Source organism: Octodon degus, unplaced genomic scaffold (assembly GCF_000260255.1).
Source record: "Octodon degus isolate 3935 unplaced genomic scaffold, OctDeg1.0 scaffold00010, whole genome shotgun sequence".
Lineage (NCBI taxonomy): Eukaryota > Metazoa > Chordata > Mammalia > Rodentia > Octodontidae > Octodon > Octodon degus.
The window spans coordinates 25,359,872-25,384,221 of NW_004524586.1; the positions used below are offsets into that span (position 1 = coordinate 25,359,872).

At 50.5% G+C, this 24,350-nt stretch overlaps 1 protein-coding gene across 2 annotated transcripts in view; it reads right to left on the reverse strand.

Moving 5' to 3' along the window:
• Grk5 (G protein-coupled receptor kinase 5) overlaps positions 1–24,350 on the reverse strand; it is a 244,446-nt gene that overhangs the window by 51,575 nt on the left and 168,521 nt on the right. For both annotated transcript variants that reach the window (XM_023708994.1, XM_004625630.3), the window contains exons 3-4: positions 13,295–13,407; positions 1,875–1,952 (exon numbers count right to left, since the gene is read on the reverse strand). In XM_023708994.1, coding sequence (XP_023564762.1) covers positions 1,875–1,898 — 24 coding nt within the window. In that variant the 5' untranslated portion in view covers positions 1,899–1,952; positions 13,295–13,407. The remainder of the gene's footprint in view (positions 1–1,874; positions 1,953–13,294; positions 13,408–24,350) is intronic.

Sequence of the window (24,350 nt, forward strand, 5' to 3'; positions counted from 1 at the left end):
GGGGACAGTCTCCCTGCAGCAACCCCTTCCTCAGTTATAAGATGAAGCATCTGGGATGACTTTACATATTGGGGTCTGACACCGTGGGTCCTCAGTACCCAACAGTCACCTCTGTTTGAGGGCACACAGCCTCAAAGAAGGCATGGATGGAATATTAGATGGGGCACACCGAGCCTCAGCGGGAAGGCACTCTGGGCAGGGGCAACTGCAGGTGCCATCGGCTGGTAGGCTATGCAAGCCACTGGCCTCTTCTGTGGGCGTTAGCAGCCTGTCTGTACACAGGGACACCTCACGGATCCTGGAGTATTACTGCCCCCGGGTACAGATGGTCCATAAAATGTAGAGGGGTCCAGTGGTGCCTGGCACTGGGCAGGAACTCAACCAGGAGCTCTTACCATCATCACCCCCTCCAGGACGACTCCCCTGGGGTGGCACCTCTTCTCAGCTCGGGGTTCCTGTCTACTCACTTTGTTCAGATTTCAGTGGTGCCCAGATCATCTTCACTGAGATGTCAGAGGCTGCAGCTGTGGTTAAGTGGGGACCCTGTGCAGAATGGCTACTCCCTGCTGGCTTGCACCCTGCAGAGCCCACCCAACATGCCATATAAGGTCTTCTTTCACCAGGCCACCCCTTGGTCTGTTCCCTATCTGGAGGCATTTTATACACATTAATCCTATCATTTCAACATACGCAAAAGGACTTGGGTGTCTGCAGTTTGCATAAAGATAGACACATGATTAAGATGGAAGCGGAACAAGAGTAATAGGAACAGGACAGAGGCCTCGCCTGTACAGTGGATGGCCATTCACAGGTTGTTCGGAATAGCAGGGCTTGACAAGGGTCACATTTCTGGGTATGAAGCTTGGCTCACCCTCCAAGAGACAGGGTGGCTCTGAGCAAAGATGGGGAGGACTAGAGGGCCTAGGTCAGGGTCTCTGGCAGGGGGCTCTGGACGAGGTAGGTAGGGCACTAAGAGAGGAAAGGAGCCTCAGCCACAGCCCTGGGGCCTGTCCACTCAGCCATTAGCTACCTGCAGATATCAGAGAACACACCTGTTGGAGAACAGGGGCTGAATGTTGGGGGAGACGGTGGTCAGGCCTCGTCCTGCAGGCTGGGGTAACCTCAGTCCACCAGCAGCCTGGGCCAGCTTTCGTGAGGGGTGTCCTCCTGCAGGACAGGTACGTGTGGTGTACAGGGGCCTGAGCAGGATGAGCCGCCATTGGCAGGCAGCAGGATCCACAAGAGGCTGCTCACATGTGGGTTGCACCTCTGGCTCTCACATGGCAGGGAAACTGAGGCTTATTAAAGAGGAGACAGCTGTGCCCAGTGCGCAGAACAGCTAGGGCCAGAGCACTAAATGGGTTAAGAGGGAACAGGTTTCAGAGAGTTCAGGTTGCCAGGGCCCTGGGCAGTGCCAGTCTGCTTCCTTCAGCAATCCAGTGGGCGCTAAAGTGGGGTCAGGGGCACTTTGTCCTTCACTACTCCCTTGAATTCGCTCACAAGCTCCACTGACGGTCTGGTGTGCTCTGTCCTTCCCTTCTGATCACCCCCAGCCCATCCCTTGCCAACCCGAGCTCGGCCAGGCCTCTGCCTATCCAGCCCCGCACCTGGGCGGAGTGGGGAGAAGCAGGTGAGCCATCGGAGGAATCAGGCCCCACGAAGCAGGCTTCCTCCTCCATGCCAGGCCAGGTCTGGACTACCTACCTCCTGGCCCAGTGAGCTGAGCATCTTCTGGGTGAGAGTTGCAGCTACCTAGACCAATGTGAGCTACCAGTCCTGAATGTCACAGGTCCCCACTGGCTGGCAGGCGGCTGGGGCCCACAGTCCTGGACAAAGCCTCCCCTTCTTCCTGCTGTAAGGTTTGGTTGGCTTACCTTTGGGGTGAGGTACTTGGTCATAATTTCCTTCCCTTTCTCTCCCAGTTTTTCATCTGGAGTAACTTCATACTCTGCCTAAAATGGAAGAAGAAATGAACAATAACACATTTATTCACGAGCTTCTTATGGTCAGAGAATCTCAGAGCTTGTTGGAGAACACGCTGGAGGCCACCTAGCCAATCTCCTTCGTCCGTAGGGCAGGAGAACTGAGGCCCACGGAGTGGAGAAGACCCAGCCAGGAGCCCAAGAGGCAGATCACGCTGCCCTTGCCAGCATACACTGGCTCTTGGGATGGTGCTCCCCACATGAGCTGCACATCAGAACCACTGGGGCATCAGGCAAGCTCTGGTGGCCAGGGCAATGGAGCAGACAGTGCAGCAGGTCAGGAGTGCTGGCATTTGGGCAGGAGGGTTAAGAAGTGCTGCCTCATGAGTCAATGGAAACCACTGGAAAATAAGGGCCACCTAACAGGAAGACTACGGACAAGCTGCTTTCGGTCACTCAGGCTTTACTTATTGCTCTACCTCAGAGGATTTGCACAGCCTGTCCATAAGACGCAGAGGGGTCCAGCACTAGTGGCACCTCTGTGCGGGCAACTGTGTGCACAGAAAGGACCGAGCCCTCAGCCTGGGACTGGCACATAGTAAATACTCATTTAACAGCTGCCATAATTATCACTGTTGTGCTTATTACACTTCACAAGGAAAAAAATAAAACTATGCGTGCCTTATTTTCTGCAGACTTTCAGCTTACAAACTGAGAAGGAAAGAGTGCACCCTTTATCACTGCCTTTTTCCTGTGCTCATGGAAGCTGGGCATAGTGGCCCGTGCCTACAGTCTTAGCATTTTAGGAGGCTGATCAAGAAGATCAGAAGTTCAAGCTTAACCCAGGCAACTTAGAAAGGTTCTGTCTCAAAATAATACAAAAGGCCTGGGAGATAGCTTGGCAGTCTAAGCACCTGCCCAGCAAGCTCAAGGACCTGGGTTCAATCCCCAGTACCACATGCCATGCTGGCCCCGGAACCCTGGATGCCATGCCAGCTCCAAAACCCGGCATGGTGGCACTCACCTGTAATCCCAGTGCTGGGGAAGCTGAGACAGGAGGATCACTGTGAGTCTGAACTATGTAGCAAGACTGTGTATCAAATAATCAAATATTTAAAAAAATACAAAGTGGGGGAGGGTTGGGGGAGCTAGAGATGTAGCTCAATGTGAAGGCCCTGGGACCAATCCTCAGTATTGAAGAAAAACAAAAGGAAACAAACCTTAAAAGAGCCAGGGGAAGGCCAGAAAAGGGCAAGAGCTCCTGTTCCACCCCTTCATCAGGAGATGAGGCTCAGCAGTGGAAAGCCAGTTTCCCAGGTTGTGCAGCTGGGGGTAGCAGGGCTAGGACCCCAACCTCTAAGCACAGAGCTCTTTCTCAACACCAAGGAACTGAAAGCGAGGCCTCTAAAAGTCAGGTGTTTTCCTTCTCCTTGACCCAAGAGGGGCTCCTTCACTTACATCTGACGCACTTGCCCAGTGGATGAAAGGCCTCCAGTGAGCAAGGAGCCCGAGTGAGTTTGCTTGCTCATTTAGACAGAGCAGCTAATTGCAAATTGTTTATAACCATTTCAAATCCAAGCATTTGTCAGGCTCAGTCCCAAAAGTACCCTTACTTCAAAAGAGACACAGGAAATGACCAAGGCCTGGGCTCCTCCTCCAGGCAGCCCGCTGGGCAGTGGGACACCCAGATCCTTCTTGGTATTCAAGGCAACCTCCCAGCACAGGGGCTAGAGTTTGGCTCTCCTAGACTGGCTAGGAGGCCTCCTTGGAAAAGGGAAAGAAGGGAAAGATTTGGAAGGGACACAGAGGGACAGCACGCATGCTTCCTGGCCTTGCTGTTTCTCTTCTACAAGACAGGCACAAGCCACAATCTTTTCCTGTGAAGAAACATGAACCCGATGACCACTAGGATCCCAGGGTTAGGGGGCTGTGGTCCCACAGGAATCTAAGCCCTCCTCTTACAAAGCGGGACACTGAGGCTCAGAGGAGCGAAGGACTTGCTCAAGATCCCACGGCCAGGACCAGCGAGTGAGGCCCGGCCTGCCGGCCTAACTTCTGCACTGCCTGACCTCTCCTAGAGCCAATCCTTTATCATCAAGATAAGCCTGAGGGATCAAGGCTTTCTTGTGATTTGAGGACTTCCTCAGACACTAAAGAAAGACGATGGCTTTTTGTGCTCTTCGCTGTTATGTTCTTCTATGCTCCTTCAAATCCCCTAAAACTCACTTGCACGCATACATGTGTGTATAGACACGCTACATACAGCTCCATCACAGATATGATTATTCCCAATTTACAGAGACAGTGGGGCTCTGAGAGGCCAAATAACTGGTTCAAATGCAATCGAGTTGGTAAGTGACAGCACTTCCTCTCTAAAGGAGCTGAGCAGCTTAGAGCCCCTACTGTCCCTGCTCCGGTGAGTGGAGAAGTGCTCAGTGTTCTGCAGGCCCTGGAGGCCAGGCCTCATGATCTAGCATGGGGGAATGCAGCCAGACTGCCTTGCAGGTCTAGGCCCTGGGCAAACGGTCAATCCCATTTGGGGTAACTCAATCCCATCCCAAACACTGGATTTTCACTGTCCGAAAATACATCTGTGAAGGAAGCTCTATTTAAGCAAATGGAGGCCTGTGCTCACAGATCAGCCTCAATAACCAGCTGAAAATATTATTGCTCTGGGTTCTAAAACCCAGGTTACAAAAAAAAATTAAAAAATAACATTACTTTTGGGTCAGTTGCCTCCCAGCAGAGGGTGGATGGGCGAGCAACTCCACAGGGATGCCGCTGGGAGCACACGGGGACAGGCGTCCCCGGCCTGGGATCAAAAGGCCTTTCTTTGAAGAGTGGGTGTCAGGCAGCTACCACTTGAGAAGCACTAGTCTGGGGCGGCAGAAAACCAACAGAAGGCTTCCTGCTGGGTTAGGAAGGAAGGGCGCCTGAAGTGATAGGTCCTGTCTCCACAGTGACCCCCAAGAAGGGGGTCTATCAGCCACCAGTCCTGAGAGGTGACTTACAGAGAGGGAGCCCAACGCAGCTGGGCTGGACAGACCAAATTCCAGGTGGGTGAGAATACCCTTGCCCAGGACTGAGAGAAAGCTTAAGCCAGTTTAGACCAGGAAACAGAAGCAGCAAATTAGAATTTGTACCAACAGCCTAGAATTTTCTAATCAGCTTTGGCTTGGAAAATGGCAGCAAAATGATGAATTAAAAAAAAAAAAACAGGTATACCCAAGGCAAAAGATGTCCCTTGACCTCCATCTGCACTGGCATACCCTTCCCTCCAGGGAGAGCAAGGGGCCAGTACTCTGATCTTCTGCTCATCTGGCCCACTGCCCTGCCCAGAGCTCACAGCCCTTGGAGGACACCCCCACTCTTTCTCTGGGGGTGCTGGCAATCACCTTATGTGCCCAGGTGCTCTACCACTGAGCCACACCCCAGCTCGGAGGCTATTTTTCCTCCCAGATACCTGGGTGCCAACCAGGGCAGGCACCACAGAATGGCCTTCTCTTTGCACTGTGCCTTGACAAACCTAAGAGCAGGCGCTGCTCCCCAGGAGTCCAAGGCTACGTGGAGCTTGACGGTAAAGCACGGCCCATACTTCTGTGCCCACCAAAAGGAGAAGCACCAGCAGGCAGGCATTCCAGGGTACAGGCCTGGCATCTCATGCTGCTGTACTTGTGTCATCAGTCTCAGAAAACGCCAGCGAAAATGAGTCCTAGTGCTCAAGACGCTTTACCTTCAGATGATTTTTAGGACCTGTCACATGTTCAGAGGAGCTATACTGGCTTAAAGAACAGCGTCTGCATTGGGTTCCACTTGGCTCGGTGTCTCAGTTACTCTTCTCTCCTTGCTGGGACAAATACCCCACACACAAAATGAAGGGAGGAAAAGTTTATTTAGCTCACAGTTACTGGAGGTTTCAATCCACACTTGGCTGGCTCCAAGGCAGAGCAGCACATGGCAGAGGGCAACCGTCCATGGCGGCGGCAAACAGCAAGAGAGGAAGTCTGTCTCTGTCTCCCTTATACTGCATTCAGGCTATATGCCCCAAGCTAGGTGCAGTACTCACACCCATAATCCCAGTGGATCGTTGAGTTAATCTCAAACTCTAGCCTCATGACTGCATGAGGTTTTGGGGGGAAGACGAGACACAAACCATAACACCTGGACTGACTTGGTGTCGCCTCCTCCTCCCTGGAGACTTTCTCCTGCCTGGTGGGAAGATGAAGTCAGAGAAGTCATGTGGTCTGGCCACCCCCAGCTTCTATAATTACCGATGTGTTCAGCTTCTCTGAAGTCTGCGAGGCAGGGGCCAGTGATGCGCCTGGCTGGCAGTGCGATTTCCTTTTCTGAAGAAACACCCTGATCCACTCACACCAACCCCAACATGTTGCCTGTGCTAACTACAATGGCTGCCCTTCCAAGCACCCTCTGCCCCTTCCTGGAGGATGTGAGATGGGGCACTTTTCTGTGGCTCCTCATTCTGCATGCTGGCCTCCTCGCATGCCAGCCCCTTTCCTTGTTCTTGCAGGTTGACAGCTGGGATGGCCCACAATCACTTAATAAACCCCGCTAGTTTTGTTATCCCATGGGCACTCTGTAAAGCCCGTCTCAGGTACCCGCACGTGGGAGTCAGAGGGCTTCCACTTCCAGCCAGAACCCCCTGCCAGCCATGCTATGCTGCGAGCAAGTGGGTACCAACTCGGCTTCCACTCGAGGATGCAGAAGCACTGCACACAAGGTTGTCTTGGGGAGCCCGTGGTCAGATGGGCTGGCTATCCCCAAAGCCTATCTGCCTTGGCAGCAGACTGTCCTTTGTCCTTGGATCCCATCTGCAGTCTTCCCAGGCCTGAGTCAGGGGGGTACACTGCCCACCTCAGGGGAGCAGCTGAGAGGTAAGGAAGAGTGGTTCTGTCTAAGCTGGGATACAGACAGAGTGACAAGAGGAACACCAAAGCGATCCCAGTCCTGGGAGCCCCCTACCCCTAACTTGTGAGTCATGTCCCGGCTAGAGGTAGAATTGAACAGAAGGAAAGGGAAAGGGCATCACGTCTCTCCGTGAGGCTATCAGCCCCAGCAGCTGTCAGACCGCCCCACGGCAGAGAGGATACACTGTTCCTCCTCCTGACAGCCCCATCATTCTTCTCCCAAGCCTCGGCCTCGGCCCTGAGTGACTTGGCCATTTTCGTCCCTGTCTAGCTGTTCCATCTCCTCCCTGAGAATGAGTTTCACTTCCAACCAAAGCTCAATGGCTGCCATACAAACAACAGCTTTTGACTTTCCTTAAAAGAGCACTAACCTAACCCAGATCAGGCAAAACTGTCATCTGTTGCCTCTGGGCCTCAGGTCTCTGTGCACATGAGGGATCATTATCATCCTCTGGCCTCTCCTTTTTGGGAAGTCAGTGCAGTGATAAGAGACAAAGATGAATATGGGATGCGGCTCATCAGTTAAAGAAGCAGAATACTTAGTTCCCTTGGGAGGCAGAGAGGCTCATTTTGGAGTAACAATTCAAATAACCAGGTATATCTAAGGCCAGGGGACAGCCCACAAATTTCATGTGACCTTCTGTAGCTCCAGACCAGTGAATAGCCTGGAATGCCTTTCAGCTTCTGCTGACAGCAGATTTGTCATAAGCTCACATCTGCAGTCACCAGCCTCCTAGATGGGCCATGATAATCCTTCCTGCCATGTATCCCCTAGAGAAGTCTCTTCCTGTACTGACTTGGGCTAACCTCAGTAACCAACCAGTGTGACTATGGGGAAAGGACAGTGTGGCAGCTTTGAGACTGGGTCCTAAAAGACCTCACAGCTTCTACATGCTCCGCTGTGTCACTCACTTGGGTGAAAGCCAGCATGGTGTGAGAGCCCTCAAGCCATCTCATGGAGAAGGCCACTAGGAGACCAGCTAAGGCCTCTTGCCAACAGCCAGCATGAGTAACTGGGAGGCAGATCTGGCCAATATCCTGATGTAACCTTCAAGAGGCCTTCAGCAGGAGTGCCTAGTTACAGCACCCCCAAGCTCCTAGCCCACAAAAACTGTGAGCTCATGAATTATTCATAGTTGCTTTGAGCCACTCTGCTGTGAGATAATTAATCCTTAATAGGGATCTAAACTCATAACTGGTGCTGCTTTACTTCATTTAAAGAAACTTCCTTATTTCCTTTTTAATTTTTTATTTTACCAGAAAGTTAAGCATCATAAGACCAAGAACTTGCCTTCTGCATACAGGTGACCCCCAGTAAATATGTGCTAAACCTCTCTCAGCCTCGAAGTGAAGACTTTAGGTCTCACCCAAGTATAGAGAACTGAGTTTCAACAAGCCAGAGTATGACCAAGGACCCTGCCTTAGTTACTTTTGTCCCATTGCTGGAACAAAATACCTGACTCCCAAAATTAAGAGAAGAAAGGTTTATGTAGCTCCCAGTTTGTAGAGGTTTCAGTCCATAACCGGTTGGCTCCACGGCAGGGTGCATGGCAGACGGGCTGCCCAGAGAAGAAACAGCTTATGGCTGCAGAAAGCAAAAGCAAACCAGCCAAGGAAAAGGAAAACTCTTTCTGTACCTTACATTATACACAGGCTACCCACCCTAGGGTGGATATACCACTCACACCTAGTCGCATCTCAGCATTGGACGATGAATCAATCACAAACTCTAGATTCAGCTACCTTTGAAAATCCCACTTCCCATGACTGCATGAGGCTTGAGGGTGGGGCATCTAGACACAGCCAGAGAGAGGCCCATGTATCCTGAAGATACCTGTGGGGATACCCTCTTGGCCACGGGGCTGACCATATCCTGTGCCCCTTTCGATCCCTAGCCAGCTGGCCAAACGTTCTCTGCCCTCCAGAAAGTCCAGACTTAGTCATGGCCTTCACTTAGGCATGTCCTCGCTTCTTCATGGGAGGCCAGTAGAAACCTGGCCAGCCCAGACTCAAGGCTGCACTACAGACAGCTCTACTGCCAGAAAGCCACCCAGACCCTGCTTAAAAACAACCACCACTTCTGCTTAACTTAAAAAATGCAGATACGAGGATGAGAAGAAAAACCTTTCTGGGGTTATATCACAGCCCAACAAAGACAGGTTATTTTTAAGAAACACCACTTGGTGGGAATTCAGCAGAGAGGTGGGCATGATGCGAATGCACTGGCCAAGAGCAGGAGCCCCCGGGGCTGGGTTACACAACCAGGAACACTGCCACCTCCTCCCTCCTCCAGAGTTCCCGTTAGAATGGAAGAAAAAATGGATTTCAGACCGAAAGTTACACCAGTCCAGGAAAACTCAATAAAATCTGCATGCGTAAAAGAGGTGTGCGAAGGCTGCTCATCTGACGTCAAGAGGGGTGAAGCAAAGCCCTCCCTAATCGCCAGGATGGAGATGGAAGTGTGCAGGGGCCAGGTCAGCCTCTCCCAAGCATTGAGCAGTGCTGTGTCATGGCAGCATGTGCAAAGAGCGCTCAACACACATACACGCGCAACAGACTCCCATTTCCTTTCCAATAAACAGTTCCTGGTGCAGGCCCAGCGAAAGGAAAGGACAGCGTGACCAGAATGAGCACGGGCACCATCACAGCGCGCTTTATTTTCCCTTCTCAAACAGCCATGAGCACCGAACAGAACATGTGGCTGGGAAATTCCACTGGCTCCTTGGCTCAGTCCCCACCTGCCCTGCCTCCTCCCCTCCCCTCCCCTCCCCTCCCCTCCCCTCTCCTCCCCTCCCCTCCTTCCACAGGACCAAAGCTGCCCCACCTCATCCTTTCCAGTTGGGGAGCAGCCCTGGGTCCCACACTCTGCTCCAGTCCTTACTGCAGCTCCATCTGTATCCACGTCCCGGCAAGCTCGCTCAGCCCATGGTTCTGCACCTCAGCTCCACATCGACAGTTCCCAACTTTCTACTCCTGCCCAGGGCTTCCTCTCAAGCTCCAGACAAGGACAGCCAGCTCCCTTGGAACGTCACCACTTGAACTTTTCCAGTGGAGCGCTGAAAAACTCAGAGCTTCGAACGAAGACCCTGATCTTCACAGCAGGCCCTTCCTACAATCTCAGCTTTACTCTGTCCACATAGTTGCTCAGCTCAGAGCTCCCAAGTCATCCTCAACTCTTCTCACTCCCAGTCCATCAGGGACTACTGCGCGCTGGTCGGAAAACCCAGTTCCAGTCCACCACCTCTCACCACTGCTTGTGTGCAGCTGCAACACACTACCCACTCTCACCCGAATCACTGCAACACCCTCCTTGCAGATCTCCCTGCCTTCAAAGCCTGAAACCGACACAGAAGTCCACAGGAGCATCGGTCAGACTATGTTGTCCATTGTTTTGTTAAAGCCCGCTAGTGGATCCTAAATTCCAGGAGACTTCTGGTCTGGAAGTCAAAGCCCCCATGAGCAATATCAGGGCCAGAACCGGGGATCCAGAAAGACTCTGGATGAGCCTGAAGGCTGAAGATGGCAAGGCAGGAAGGGCCCTGGCAGTGAAACCTGGGCTTTATCCTACGTGTTGGTGCTTCCCCACCCCAAATGCACGTTAAAGTCATGGGAGATTTGAAAAATGCCAGTATCTGCTAGTGATAATGGCCCACCTAATGGATAGTGACCAATCCTAGTGTCACCCTAAAGTCTCCAACTGCCATTTTCCAGGTAGAAGAACTGGGGTTTCTTGGTGAAACAATGAACTATACAAGACACATCCAACATATTGCCATATCAGGCAGTGAGGGGCTGCCAGAGACTGTGGGCTCCAAACGAGATCTCAGACAGCCACCAAGGAGCTCCTGCTGGCCAACAGGGACACTAGGAAGGACCACTAAGCATAAAGACCACTTGGTATCTTCCTTTTCTTCCCTTCCCCTCCCCTCCTTTTCCTTTTGCCTTCCCTCCCCTCCCTTGCCTTCCCTTCTCTTCCCTTCCTTTTCTCCCCCATTCCCCTCTCCTCTCCTCCCTCCCTTCCACTTCCCTCCCACCTCTCGCTCTCCTCCCTCTTTTTCCTTCTTCCTTCTCTCCCTCCCTCCCCTCTCCTTTCTTTCTCTTCCCTCTCTAGTGTATACTGGGAAAAAAAACATCATGAAGCCACTTACAAAGTCAGCTGTAGACACACACACCCCAAAATGGAAACTGAATCTAATCAAGTTACTAGGTCCAATTAAGTGACTTACAAATTATTAAGTGACTTGGGGAACTCAAAGAATGACAAACACATCACAGAGGGAGGTGATTAAAAGGAGGCCCAGAGTCAACAAAATGACCAAATGGTGACAATGTATAGGCCCCACCCAGATCCATTCAAAATCTTAAACACAAATTTGTAAAATAAATAAGAAATCAGAAATGTGAACACTAATGTTTGATAATATTTTATTAAGGTAGGATTATTATTGTACCATTGTATTGCGGTTATTTGTTGTTTAGGAGCTCTGATTGTTTACAGATACACAGTGAAAGTTCATGAAGGAAATAATATGAGATCTAAGATCTGCTACAAGATGCTGCTGAGGGAAGGATGGGGCCCGGTGAAACGGCACTGGTTCTGAGTTGATGATTGTTGAGGTGGGGGAACAGGCACATGGGGCTTCATTATACTGTTTGGTTGAATTTTTACCTTTTATAGTTTTGAAATTTTCCATAATAAAAAGTTATAAAAACACTAGGCCTCACCCCTAGAGATCCAAATTCATTAGTCTGGGCTTCAGCTCAGGCGCTGGTAGCTTTTTAAGTCCCCCTGGGTGTTTCTAATCCTTTGCCAAGGCTGAGAACTATTGTAATCATTGGGCCTGTGTAGGACCTAGGAAGAGCTTATTGGAAAGGGAACTGGCCAGAGGCCAAAGAGCACAGGGTCCTGGATCTTGGGGGAAGGAGGAGGGAGAGGGAAGAGTCAGGGGCAGGGCAAAGACTTCAGGCTTGGGTGAGGTAGGGGAGAAGAAATAAAGATAGGTAGGAGACAAGGAAACATGTTTTGTTTCCTGAATTTAAAATTCTGGGCCAGACTCTGCATGTAAGAATGTTAATTATTTAGGAAAAGTTGGCAAAACAAGATTATTAGCCCCAAATTTACTTCGTCTATCTCATACCCCTTTACAATTAACAGCACCAAGATAGAAGTAACTGAAGGAACTCTCAAGGTTTGCATGGATACTCATTTGCTAGTTTTGTGTAACACCCAGTCCCAGGCCTCCCCTGTAGGAGGCCTAGAAGTCTTCCACCATTGTCCTAAACCTGTGGTCACCTGGGTCCAAGGGAAAGTAGAGCCCCAAGACCACCAGCGCAGATCACCTCTTCCGAACAGGACCACCTTGGCTAATCCTTAAACGCTGTCTTTTGCCTTTGTGAGTGGGCCAGTCTGAGCGCCCGTATCAGTGCAAGCCCCTTCCAGTGGCTCAAACTGGGAGTCTTCCCTTTTTTCCCTCCCATTCTAACTCCATGTAGTAAAATGTGTCCTTAAATTCTATTTCCATGACATGAGTCAGGCTTGAGGTCCCTATCTGGTGACAGGGTGACTGTGGAGTGAGGGTCACTGGAAGAGGGAACAAGTCAGGACTGGAAGCTTTGGGGGTGTCTGGAGAAGGCACTGAGTGTGTTTTAGATGCACTGACCTAAAGGAGGCCTGGGTGACTTTGGTGGTGACATCCCCTAGGCAGTACAGCTGTGGGTAGAGAGAGTCATGTGAAGACCCTGAAGTGACACAAAAACCTGAGCCCTCACAGACCACCCCTTAAACTGCTACAGAGGTGGGGTGGCTGTCACCAATGACAGCATCCTGATCCCAGCCCCATTCTCACCTCTCCACCCTGTTCTCCTCCCTCAGATAGAAACCCAAGAGGGAGCTGGCCAGCAAGAGGGCTGTGCCTTGCTGGGCAGGGCTGAGTCTTGGGCTATTTCCGCATCCTGTCCTAACAGCTCATGCAGATCACAGCACTGGTAGAACAAATGAGTGTCATGAGGTGATGCATCGCTGCAGGAGAGCCTCGCGGCATCAGACAGGGCCACCTGAGCCAGTGACCAATCGACCAGACTGGCTGGGAACAGCCAGTACACATTTATTCCACTCACATTTCCTGGATGCCTGTGTCTTCCAGGAACCCTGCTAGGTCAGGGTGAACAGGAAGCCTAGTACCTGGGAGCTGGATTCTAGTGGAGACGCAGGCTGGTATACTAGCAAACAGAGACATTCCAGGGGTGGGCTTTATCAAATGAATTTTCAGCGGTGGGAGCGCAACAGAACCTCAGAGTTACCTCAGGCTGTCAGGAAAGTTGCTCAGCATCCCAGTTTCTTGAGCATTGGCCTGTTCTCCCCTCCCCCCTCCCCTCCCCCTCCCCTCCCCTCTCTTCCTCCCTCCCCTCCCCAGGACCCAGAGCTGCTCTGCAGGAGCAGGGACTTACCACTGAGTCCAGGAACTGAATGTAGCACTCCAGCCCAGGCCTGGTTTCACAGAACTGTCGGAAAAGCAGCCTCCCAATTGGCTGCTTGTCACATAAACTGCAGTAATCTCTGTCTGGAGACAAGATAAGAAGAATATAGTGAGACACAGGAGAGGGCCAGGTAGGGCTGTCCCACTGGCCTCCCCCTGGGTGAACGGAGCTCCAGCTGCATGGAGCAAGGTGATGATGAGGGCCCCCCTCTCAGGGCCCCGTGCACCTCACAGACTCTGCAGATACAGAGATGAGGTCAGAGCACAGGAGGGCCCCAGTCATCACCCAGCATCTACTCCCACCCCCTCCACTTTCGTGGAGCCCTGATGCTATATGAAGAGCCCAGTGGTTCTGGAGACTATGGCTGTGTCCCCTGACCAGCCAATCAGTATGGCAAGTCCCCCATTCCACCAACTGGTCAAGCTGGCAGGCATGTGACCTAAGCCCACCATTCAGAAGACCACTGACTTTACAGCCGAAGCCAGGGCAGAGGTGCTCTTTCTAGAGGCTGGAGTGTGGATGAGGCCAGGGTTCACTTCAGTGTCCTTTACCGAAAAAGGAGACTCTGGGAGGAGGTCAGAGCTGGAAAATGAACAGGGAGAGCCAGCCCCCTGATGATGTCATAGTTCTCTGGATCAAACCATGCCTGGCACCCAAACCACATCTGAAAAGCTTATTTATGAGGCAACATGTTGCCTTTGTTTAGAACAGTTCAAAAAATTTTCAAATTGCTTATAAGTCAAAGCATCCTAATAAATACAGTTAAAAAAAAAAAAAAAACGATCAATTTTTACCCAACTGGAGCAAAGCCTAGTTTTTAGGATGCTTCAAGCCTAGCATTTCTCAGCTGAGAAGCTAGACTCACAGAAACAGGAAATGACCCATCCACAGCCACTCAACAGCTAAGACAACTCTGCAGAAGAAACAGTGCAAGAGTGACCGCCAAAAGGTCCAGAGATGGGCGTGCTAGTCGTGAACTGCTTTGCAACTTCAAATACCTCATTCACTCTCTCTGAGCCTCAGTTTCCTTCTCTAAAAACCAAAAGCAAATGTTTGGAGTTAAGACAAAGGCCCTTTCTGGTCTCTCAAGTTTTATCGCAGAGAACTAAGACACACTGTCTTAAACCCTCTCAAGCACTGAACATTGGGCCTTCCCTTTTGCAGCTGCATTGGAACTTTATAGAGCTTGAGGTCAGTGACTTGGCTGGACGGAAGGACAGTATCTTTGCTGGGTATGGAGGGACCAGATCACTGTCCCCTAGAGTGGCATTTTCTGGAGATACAGGCCTAAGGAAGATGTCTGAGCACAATCATCCGGCCAGCTCACTTCCACTTGTAGGTCCCAAAGAGGGTGTCCACAAGATTTGCAGGCAGGGAGGTGTGCGTGGATTCTGGGGCTACAGCCCTGGGCTTCAAGTCCCACCACTTACTGGCTATATAATCGGAGGCAACCAACGTGACATGGCCCTTTAATTTCCTCATCTGGATGCTGGAGACACCACGGGGATTAAATAAGACAATGCACAGGAAACCCTCGGACCAGAGCCTGGCTCACAGGAAATGCTTGATAAACACTATCACTGTCGTCTTTGTGGGTTGTGTTGCTCCGTGCCATCTCCCTTTTAGGAAACCACGCCTCCCTGTCTGAACAAATCCCGCCTGCACCCTCTGGTTCTGGAAGCAGATGTCTCTGAAGCCCTGGAGATGGGTATGGGACGTAGGCCCAGCCAATCAGTCTCCTGTCCTCCAGCCACAACAAGAGGTTCCAAGGATGGGCACAGGATTTGACCCAGCCAAGCAGAGCCTTCTCTATCCCAGTCAAAGAAAGGTCAAGGATGGGCACGTGACTCAGTCATCGCCAACTGGAGGCCTCTGTGTCCTGACTGCAGGATAGGTTCAAGGGAGACACCCAGGACTTGGTGCTAGTCAGTGAGGTGCAGCAGGTCATGTGAATGACCCTTAAGTCTCAACGGGCTTCTGCCATAACCTCCTGCATAGGGACTTGCTCAGCTCGGGTGACAAAGTATTAGAACTGTCAGGCTCTCTTTCCCTCTAAGCAGGGAGAGTCCACACAGAATGAATGAAAAGCAGCTGAGAGGAGAGAGGAGCCCCCAGAGGTGCTCCCCCTGAGGCTGGGGCTGGGCCTGGAGGTCCACTTAGCTGACAGGGGCACTGCTTCTGCTTCCCCAGCGGCACTGCTATCTCTCAGAATGAAAAGAGCAGTGAGGCATTCACAGTACTCCTTTCCAGGGTACGCTGCCTGAGGACAGGGACTATTTTGTGGTTACTCATTTTGTAAGTATTGCATGTAGGGGACTAAAAATGGCGCATTCTCTCAAGTGGATGCTCTGACCCACAGGGATGACCACCTGCCAAAGCCTCTACTTGGACCTGTCCCCACCATGATCTGATAATTCAGACTCACCCTGGGCTTTGCTGTAACTCTGCCCTGCTGCGTGGGAGCAGGCCCCACCTTTCCAAGCACAGATGGCCCCTGAATAGCCTTTCCAACGTGCATTTAACCTCAACATGTGCCAGGCTCTGAGGGGGTCGGGGGTGGACTACCTGGTTGGAAAGGGCAGCAGGCCTGTGTGTGGGTGAGCAGAGACAATTCCAAGTGACAGTTATAAAATGTCAAAGTAGATGAGTGTTATTGTCAGCCCTAGTGGGGAACCTGGTCTCAGCAGCCTATGACGGCAGGTCTGCAGCCTGCACCTGTTCTACGAGGCCCGCAGCACAGCCGACTGCTCCCTGCCTTCTCCTCAGCCCAGCCCCCAAGGGGAAGAAAGCAAATCTTCACATCCAGCACTGACACAGAACCCAAGGAAATTACCTGTGTCAAATACTGATTTATTCAGTTACAGGAGAGAGCCCAGTGCACAGTGTGATTGGAGGAAGGTAGCCCTCCCTCTTCTGAAAAGCCATTATGAGATTTCTTGCACCATATTGTGATTTCTTAAGAGTTTATCTGACAGGATTTCTCCCTCTCCATATGGCATCTGCTGTCAGTATGGAAACAAGGCTGTTATAAACGCACAGCACAGTAAACACCATGTGATTCTGACATAAGCTGTCAGCACCTCAGCTTCGTGCCTCTCTCAACTGTGGAGGATCGCAGTCAGGAGAGCCACTCACTGGAAGCCCAGGAAGAAATAAAAGGCCCGGTAATCATCTGTTGTGATTCTTCCACAGCCTCAACAAAGATAAACGAGTCCATCTTTTGAGGAAACACTCAAAACAACAAAGAAATCAAAATACACTGCTTGCAGTTCATTTAAAAGTGGACAGGAAGCCTGGTGTGATGGCACACACCTGTAATCCCAGGACTTGGGAGGATGAGGCAGGAGGATTATTGCAAATTCAAGACCAGCCGGAGGTACAAAGTGAACTCAAGGTCAGCCTGAATTGTACTGTGAGACTCTATCTCAAAAAGACAAAAACAAAAACAAAGAAAAGTGAAAAGGAGGCAATAGGAGGAAAAGCATGAATTTGGGGATGCTTGAGTGATGGGAGGCGCAGGCTGAATTCTTGTGGCAAGAGCAAACTTAAGATGCAAGTTCAGATGCTGCTGAAGCTGGGGCCAGGAGGCACTCTGCCAAACAGGCTTGGAGCAGGCCCTTTTTGTCTGCGTTAATGGCAAAAGCTAGCTGTGCCACGGCTCAGGTGGTGAGGGGCTTCCTGTAACCTTGCTCCCCAGTGTGGGCTGCCGAGGAGCCTTTTCTCTCTCAGGCAGGGAGAACCAGGAATGTTCCACACACAGGTACAAACGTACTACATATACACTGTATACAATTGTACACACACACACACACACACACACACATCCATCCATCCTGGCTCTTCTAAAACAGAGAGATCTTGCTTTGGACCACATGCTTTACTGGTATTTTCCTTAAGTCAGAAAAAGAAAACCTGTCATTGTATGACATAGGAAGCATCGAGTTCTCTGCCTTACAGTGTCTACAAACCACCCAAGCATTCCAACTCTGTTCTTTTAGGCTGTTTGTTAATTCAACATTCACTGCTAAGCTCTCTTGCTCCTTGATGCCAGAAGTTCCCTCTAATTTGATGTGTTGCTTTTTTAACTGGGGGATGGGTCTATGATCACTGTAGTGTACCACTGAGTAGAACTTCAAGAATGGCTGAAAGTAAATGGACAGAAAGTGGTAGATTGCTTCAGGATGGCAGTGTTGTGAGAGGTACCATATGTAAATGGACTTAGCTCTGAAAGTGACTGACTGAACACACACGCACACGCAAACAAACAGGCACAGCTGAGTCACTTCCTTCTCTACCCTTCCCAGGTCCAGCAGGGCACTTACCAAGTTGTAAACCAACAGAGGGCGCAAAAAGACAAGGGCCCCGTCCTCACCACCCTCACCTGGCATGGCCTGGATGCTTTGCCTAGGCTTTCTCAGTCAATTAGCAAAATTGGCCACTTCTGGCCCTTTCCTGAGGCTGCCTCTGTGGAAGAGTGTGGGCTCAGCTGTGCTCTGCTTGGTAATTCTCTGTGAACTGTGTGGGTTGTTCCCGCTCTATACAGACAATGGTTACTCCAACAGATCACAAATGCCTCAGCTTCTTCATCTATAGAACAGGGGAGCTAAAGTAAGTGAACTGATTCCTTTGCATCTTGGAGACCTCCTGGGTAACAGATTCAAAAAAGCTGATAATTTAGAGGGCCAGGTGCCAGCTTCAGGGTCTGTTCCGGAGCTCAGTTTTAATCAGGATTCCAAAGTTTTTGTTTAGTCCCCATGGGGATTCCAAGTCTGGCGTCCCACACCCTGCCCCTACCCCTCCCTCCTGCTAAGGCAGAGGTTGTCAAACTTTTCCATAAATACTGGTAGTAAATGTTTTAACCTTTGAAAGCCATATGGCCTCTCACAACTATTCAATGGTGCTATTGGAGTGAATGTCTCTATAACCAACTATAAATTGCCCATGGTTATGGCTGTGTCCAATAAAACGTCATTTACAAGAACAGGTGTAGGGTCATGTTTAACCTGCATGCTGCCGCTTGCTTTTCCTGGGCCTCCAACCCTCCAGCCCTGAAGAATACAGAGCTGGCACAGCTTCTGAGCCACTGAGCTCCTGGCCATCTCAAAAGAACCAAGAAAGAGCTGTTAAGTGTAGAAGTCTAGGGGCTGGAGAGATGGCTCAGTAGAATAAGTGTTTGCCTGGCAAGCACAAGGGCCTGAGTTCAATCCCTGGTTCCACAAAAAAAAAAAAAAAAAAAAAGTGAGTTCAAGGCCAGCCTTAACTACATAACGAAACCCTGCCTCAAATAGACAAAAACAACCAAAAGTATAGAAGTATGTGTCACCAAGCCTGTGACCAACAATAGAAGAAACCAGGACTAAAGTAAAAAAATTCAGGCTCATTTCAGGCTGAGGCCGACCTTTCCCATAAGCCTGACCCCTCCCCCAAGCATCCATCAAGTTAAATAGCAAACGGTGGTCCATCCATAGGATAGAATAGCATTCAGTAATAAAAAATGGCATGAAATAGCAATGCCTATGGCAAGGATGAATCTCAAAAACTATCCAAGTCAAAGACCCAGACAGAAAAGACTTGCACACTGCAGATTCCAGACATCTGAACTAGAAAAGGAAAATCCATGGTGACAGAAATCAGACCATTGGCTAGGGAGAGGTGCAAGGAGGATTTAATTACAAAGGGATACTAGGAAACTTTTCGGGATGATAAAAATGTTCTGAATCATGACTGTGATTTGACATGGTTGTCTGTGTTTGTCAAAAGTCACTGAGTAGTGGGCTGAGAGATGGCTCAGTGGTCTAAAGCACCTACTTGAAACAAGCTTGGCAAAGCACAGGGACCGTGGTTCGATCCCCAGCACCACATGCCAGCCAGCCCGCCCCCTGGTGGGCTGAGCTGGCCACACACACACACAATAAATAAATGTAATAAAAATAAATAAATATTTAAAAAAAAAAAAGTCACTGAGTAGTATACTTGAAACTGATGGATTTTATTGGGAGTAATAATACTTCAATAAAGCTGACCAACAAAAAAGAGAAAGCAAATTGAAGACATTATCTGGATCCTCAGAGCTTGTTTCCTCCACTAGAAAATAAGAAAACCCTAATTGTGGAGTTTTTAAAGAACAGTACTGCTCTAAGTGGGGCCACATGAGTGTCACGTGGGAGTCTGTTGGAACTACAGAGTCCTAGGTCCCTCTCAGAATCATGTGAATCCAAATTTTCCTAGTAGTGCCCAGAAGTCTGTTGCAGCACATGCTCCAGGGAGTTTCAGCACATGCTCCCAACTCTGCAGGAAATCACCAGTTTTTAAATTTTCCACCCTATCACAGACTGACACTTTTGTAACACAAACCCCTCACAACTTTCCATGCAATCTGATGACACACCACTGCTCTAAGGGCTGCTGAATACGACGAGGTGCCTGATCATACAAGTGGGTGCCAGGCCACACCAGACGGCTGTTGGGCATCTCCGCGTGTTTCTCGACTTAGCACTGAAAGTAAAGGGAGACCATGGACCACATGTTAACAGGGCTGCTCTAAAAAAAGCTGTTTTGGGTCTTATATTCCTCCCCTTCCCCTATCTGCAATAATTCTCCAAATGAGGCCAACCTCAACCTTAGAAAAGGTATAGAGCCCAGGCCTTCTTAGTCTGAATCTTTCTTTAACTATTTATCAGTACTTTTCTTTCTTTGAGGACCAGGTAGCCTAGAGTCGCTGGTAGCTATCTTGTGGTTATGTGGAGAGAATGTGTCACAGAATGAAGCTCAGACCACAGAGAGCAGGGAAGCAGAGTCTCGTTGATGTCTGAGGCCTAGATCCAGTCATACCTGAAGGCCAGAGATTTTACCCTTGACCTCTTCAGTTGCATAAGCCAACAGATTTCCTTTTACCCTTAAGGTAATTTGATCTGGGATTCAGCTACTTACAACTCCAAAATGCACTGACTAATAAGTCTTTCGCCCTTAAAGTCTCTTTTGGGGGACTCAAAATGAAAACCCGGGGCTTTGTAAAAATCGAAGTGCTCTACCATCACCACCACAGCCACTTGCTGCAGAATTCTCAAGGATTTCTTTCCTTCTCCCTCCACCACCAACAGGCTCCTTGTGGAGTTTCTAGAAAGTGTGTGCCCCTAACATCTCAGAAACACTGAAGCACCCCCAATCCTGTTTGTATCTCGGAGGCAAGCAGGGCTGCCGTGTTTGGGTGCAAGCTAGGACAGGCTTTGGGAGTCTGAATCTCAGCTCTCGGGCCAATTCTGGTAATGTCTTTAGGTATGTTTGCTTTTCACAACCGGAAGGTTACTGTGCAGAGGCAAGTGACACAACCGGACATCCCACAGCAGACAGTGTCCTATAACACAGATTTGTCTAGCTCCATGTGACAGCAGTGGCAGCTGGGGCTGCTGTGTAGTCCTGGGCAGCCCCTTTTACCTGAGCTGAGCTACCTCATATTGAATATGGGCAATAGAATCAGCCCGCCGCTGCCAACATCTAATAGGAGCCCAGGAGCACCTGGCCTGGTCTCAGCACACTGCCGGTCCTGTACAGACAGACCGTGCTTCCTCGAAGACAGCATAAACGCCCTCCAAGGCTTGAGAAATGATGGCTTGAACAAAGACAGTGGGATGCAGCCGTGAAAGGGGGCTCGACTCCCACTACCGCCTAAGCTCCGCCATCCGTGAACTGCTGGCCTCTGCATTCTGGGGGGGGCCCAGGAGGGCTCTGGCGGCTGCTCTGCCCTCTGTGGAGCCCCTCTCTCTGAAAGAAGCCACATGTGTCCCAACATCACATGCCTGAGGTTAAAATCTCACAACCCAGGCAATTCCTTCTAGACTCATAACCCCCAGTTGACTTGGAAACAGCAATGATATTGATAGTGAAGATAAATAAATGCTGTCATTGTTTTCATTCTTTTCAAGTGACATGAAATGGGAACATACTTTCTTAATTAAGAGTCTGTGGTATGTGGATGCTTGGAGGGCAACCAGATCTCCCCCAACAAAAGGCCAGAACACAGGCGGTGAGGACAGCGTAGCTCCCCTCCGATGGCCACAAAACCCCAGCGCAGCAAGGCCGCCCTGCCGGCCCAGCAGCTCTTGGGGAGCTGGCGTCCATTGCTCTGGAGGGCAGCGAGAAGCAGCCAGGGCTGAGGGCTCAGGAGAGACGGCCATGACCAAACCTGCTTGGGACTGTTTTCATCATTGCTCCAGGCGCCACTCCTTGAACTTGGGCCAAGGAAAATGCACGTTCCATTGCAGAAATAAGAGCAAGAATGAAATGCGACTTCCTGAGGAAATGGAAATGCTAACACCGGAGCCCTCGGAAATGAAACCACATGTTTATGGTAAATGGTGGTGATGGGGCGGTTCCAGAGTGATTCCTGAGGACACCGCTACCAACTGGATGCCTATTTCATTTCATTTTGCTTCCTCATATCCTGGGTCACTGGTGGTGGTGGTAATGGTGGGGTGTTCCTGATGGAGCCTAAAGCAATACAGGAAACATGTGAGGAGACTGGATTAAAGGCCTCGAGGCCTCTGCTCTGCCATATTCCAAGTCTGAAACAATAAACAGAAAAAGTGATTTCAAATCAGCTTTCTCTCAAAAATTCCTGCCAAGGCTGGAAAAAACAATCAGGCGTTTGCTCTGAGGAAAAAGCCCTCTGACGTTGGAAAGGCAAGATAGCATCATGAGTAAGGGCTGTTCCTCACAGTCTGCCTCTTGTGAGGAACAGGAGAGGAAAAGGGAAACATTTGGTATTTGGTTAGCAACAGCTGAGTGGGTTCCGATTACTTCAAGAAAGATGTTTTTATGGGAATAAAAAATGGCATATGACATATCACACAAACATGCCCAAACCAAGCCCCACCCTCCTGGGCCTCTTGCCCCCATCATTCTGATCTCCAGTTTCACTGAAGGCCTTGTGCTTGTCAAATGTCCCTGCAGCACCAAACATATACAGCCCAGGTCTTAGGAGGATGGTGGCCCCTGGACAAGCCACATATCAAAGCCACCAAGGGGGAGGGTGTTTGGCTGCCAGAGACAAGAGCAGAGAGGGGAAGGTGGTGGTCTGTGGATCTCAGGTGGAAGGAGAGAGGGGCTGAGGATGCTCGTGGGAGCTCAGTGCAGCAGGCCCTCTGCTGAACATCCAGGTAGGCAAGGAGGTACCCAGGAGTCTGAGAAGGGCCAGGAGGCTGAAACAGACGGGGCTTGGGACACGTGCTGACACCATGGAGTCCTGGGCAACAAGGAGGTCCAGGGGCACCCGGTGACCTTTCCCTCATCCTTACAGCCAAGAAAAACAAAGAATTAGATAGCTCCTGGCAGTAGAAATGGGACGAAGAACTGGGTAAGTCGAAGGGGAAGTAGACAGAGGGAACACACAGGGCCATGGGCCAGGGGCATCTGGGAGCCAGGCAGTATCAGGTGGAGAAGAGCTGAGGACCCAGGGCCCAGGCTTGGCTCTGAGCTGCTGTCTCTAAGTGAGAAGACTGAATGAGAGGCTCCTCTGCCCAAAGGCCCCCACCTCTGAGTGTGAACCTGCTCTCTACGCTCTGTGCAGCACAGCAAGACGCAAGAGCAGCGCAGCCACAGGAGAGGCACCTGGTACCTCACAGCGCTGCTTCTTTAAAATGCTGGGGTGGAGGAGAGAAAACACAGTGGTGCATGACCTGTGCTTGTTTCTATTTTTGTAGATGCTTAGGTTTTTACAAATGAAAGGAAACAGCTATTCTAAAAACACAGCTGCAAAATCACTGAAGAGCCTAGGAAGCAAAGGACTGTGACGGCCAGACGTCCTCTTTGTGTGCAGGGACCAGTGATGCGAGGGTGCTTGGAACTCTGTGTTTTACCCTAAGTGGCCTAAGGCAGGACCTCCAGTGATCCGGGACCAGGCCCAGCATGGGGTAGACCTCCTGGCTGGTGGTGCAGGGCCTCTCTCACCTGCGTCCTGCTTATAATCCTCAAGACACCATCTTCTTAGGAGAACATTCTTTCAAAAGCTTTTCCCTTCTTAAAAAGAAATTTCTGCATAGGAAATCAACTCTGGGGTAGCATCAGTGTTTTCCTTCCCAGGTGATTCTGATGCTGTGTGTCTAGCCACCACTGTGTCCCCAGAACCTGGAACAGTGCCAGGCCTGAGCAGAGGTGCAAGTGTATATGTAAAACAAACATATCACTGTGATGGGGAGGGGTATGGTGTGGTTCCAAACCTTAGGCCCACATTCCCTAATGTGAACCCCATGGTCAGTGTGCCAGAAGTGAGGGTCTCCCTGATGTGCTGGATGTCAAAGAGTAGCCCCTCACGTGGCTACTGTCCAAATGCAATAAAGGGGCCAACATGGCTCTCTGGGCTTCCAGCACCAGGGCCGAAGCAAGGCTGGAACAAGTTGCAGCCTGCACTTTGGGGTGAAGCAGTTTAAACCCATATCCTGCCAGGCCTGCTGCTCTCAGAAAAGTATTCTGGGGCAAGGGGCTGGACTTTGCCTCCAGCTCCACGTTTTGATCCTGTACGACCTCTGGACCCTACTTGTATAAAATGAAGGCATTCTCCTTGTACAAAATGAGGCTGATACACAAGGGAAGTAAAGAAGTCCCTGCCTCCTATGGAAGGCTGAGTCTGGGCAGGTAGAGACGTCAGAGGACACGCGGACTTTCTCCACCGTCATAGTCCCCAGTAGGATTTAGCAGCTATGTATCTTCCAGCCCACGCAGCTGCCTTTCTCCATCATTCCCATGTAAGCCTGAGTTTAAATGCAGCACTTTCCAAAGGCTTGGGGAGCCAGGACTACCAGGGGTACTGCCTTCCTTCTCAGGCCGGGCAGTCTGCTACCTAGCATGATGATAGCTACAGCCCTCTCCATGCCTCTGTCCCCCTAAAGCAGCTCAGGGTTACCTTGGCATGACAATGTCCTAACCCTTACTGCAAGCTGCCCAGGCCTGTCAGGGGTGAGCAGGAGGTTGGGGCTCTAAGGTCTCAAGGCTGGGCCCACCTTGTCTTTCAGGGCCAAGGCCTGGCTTCACC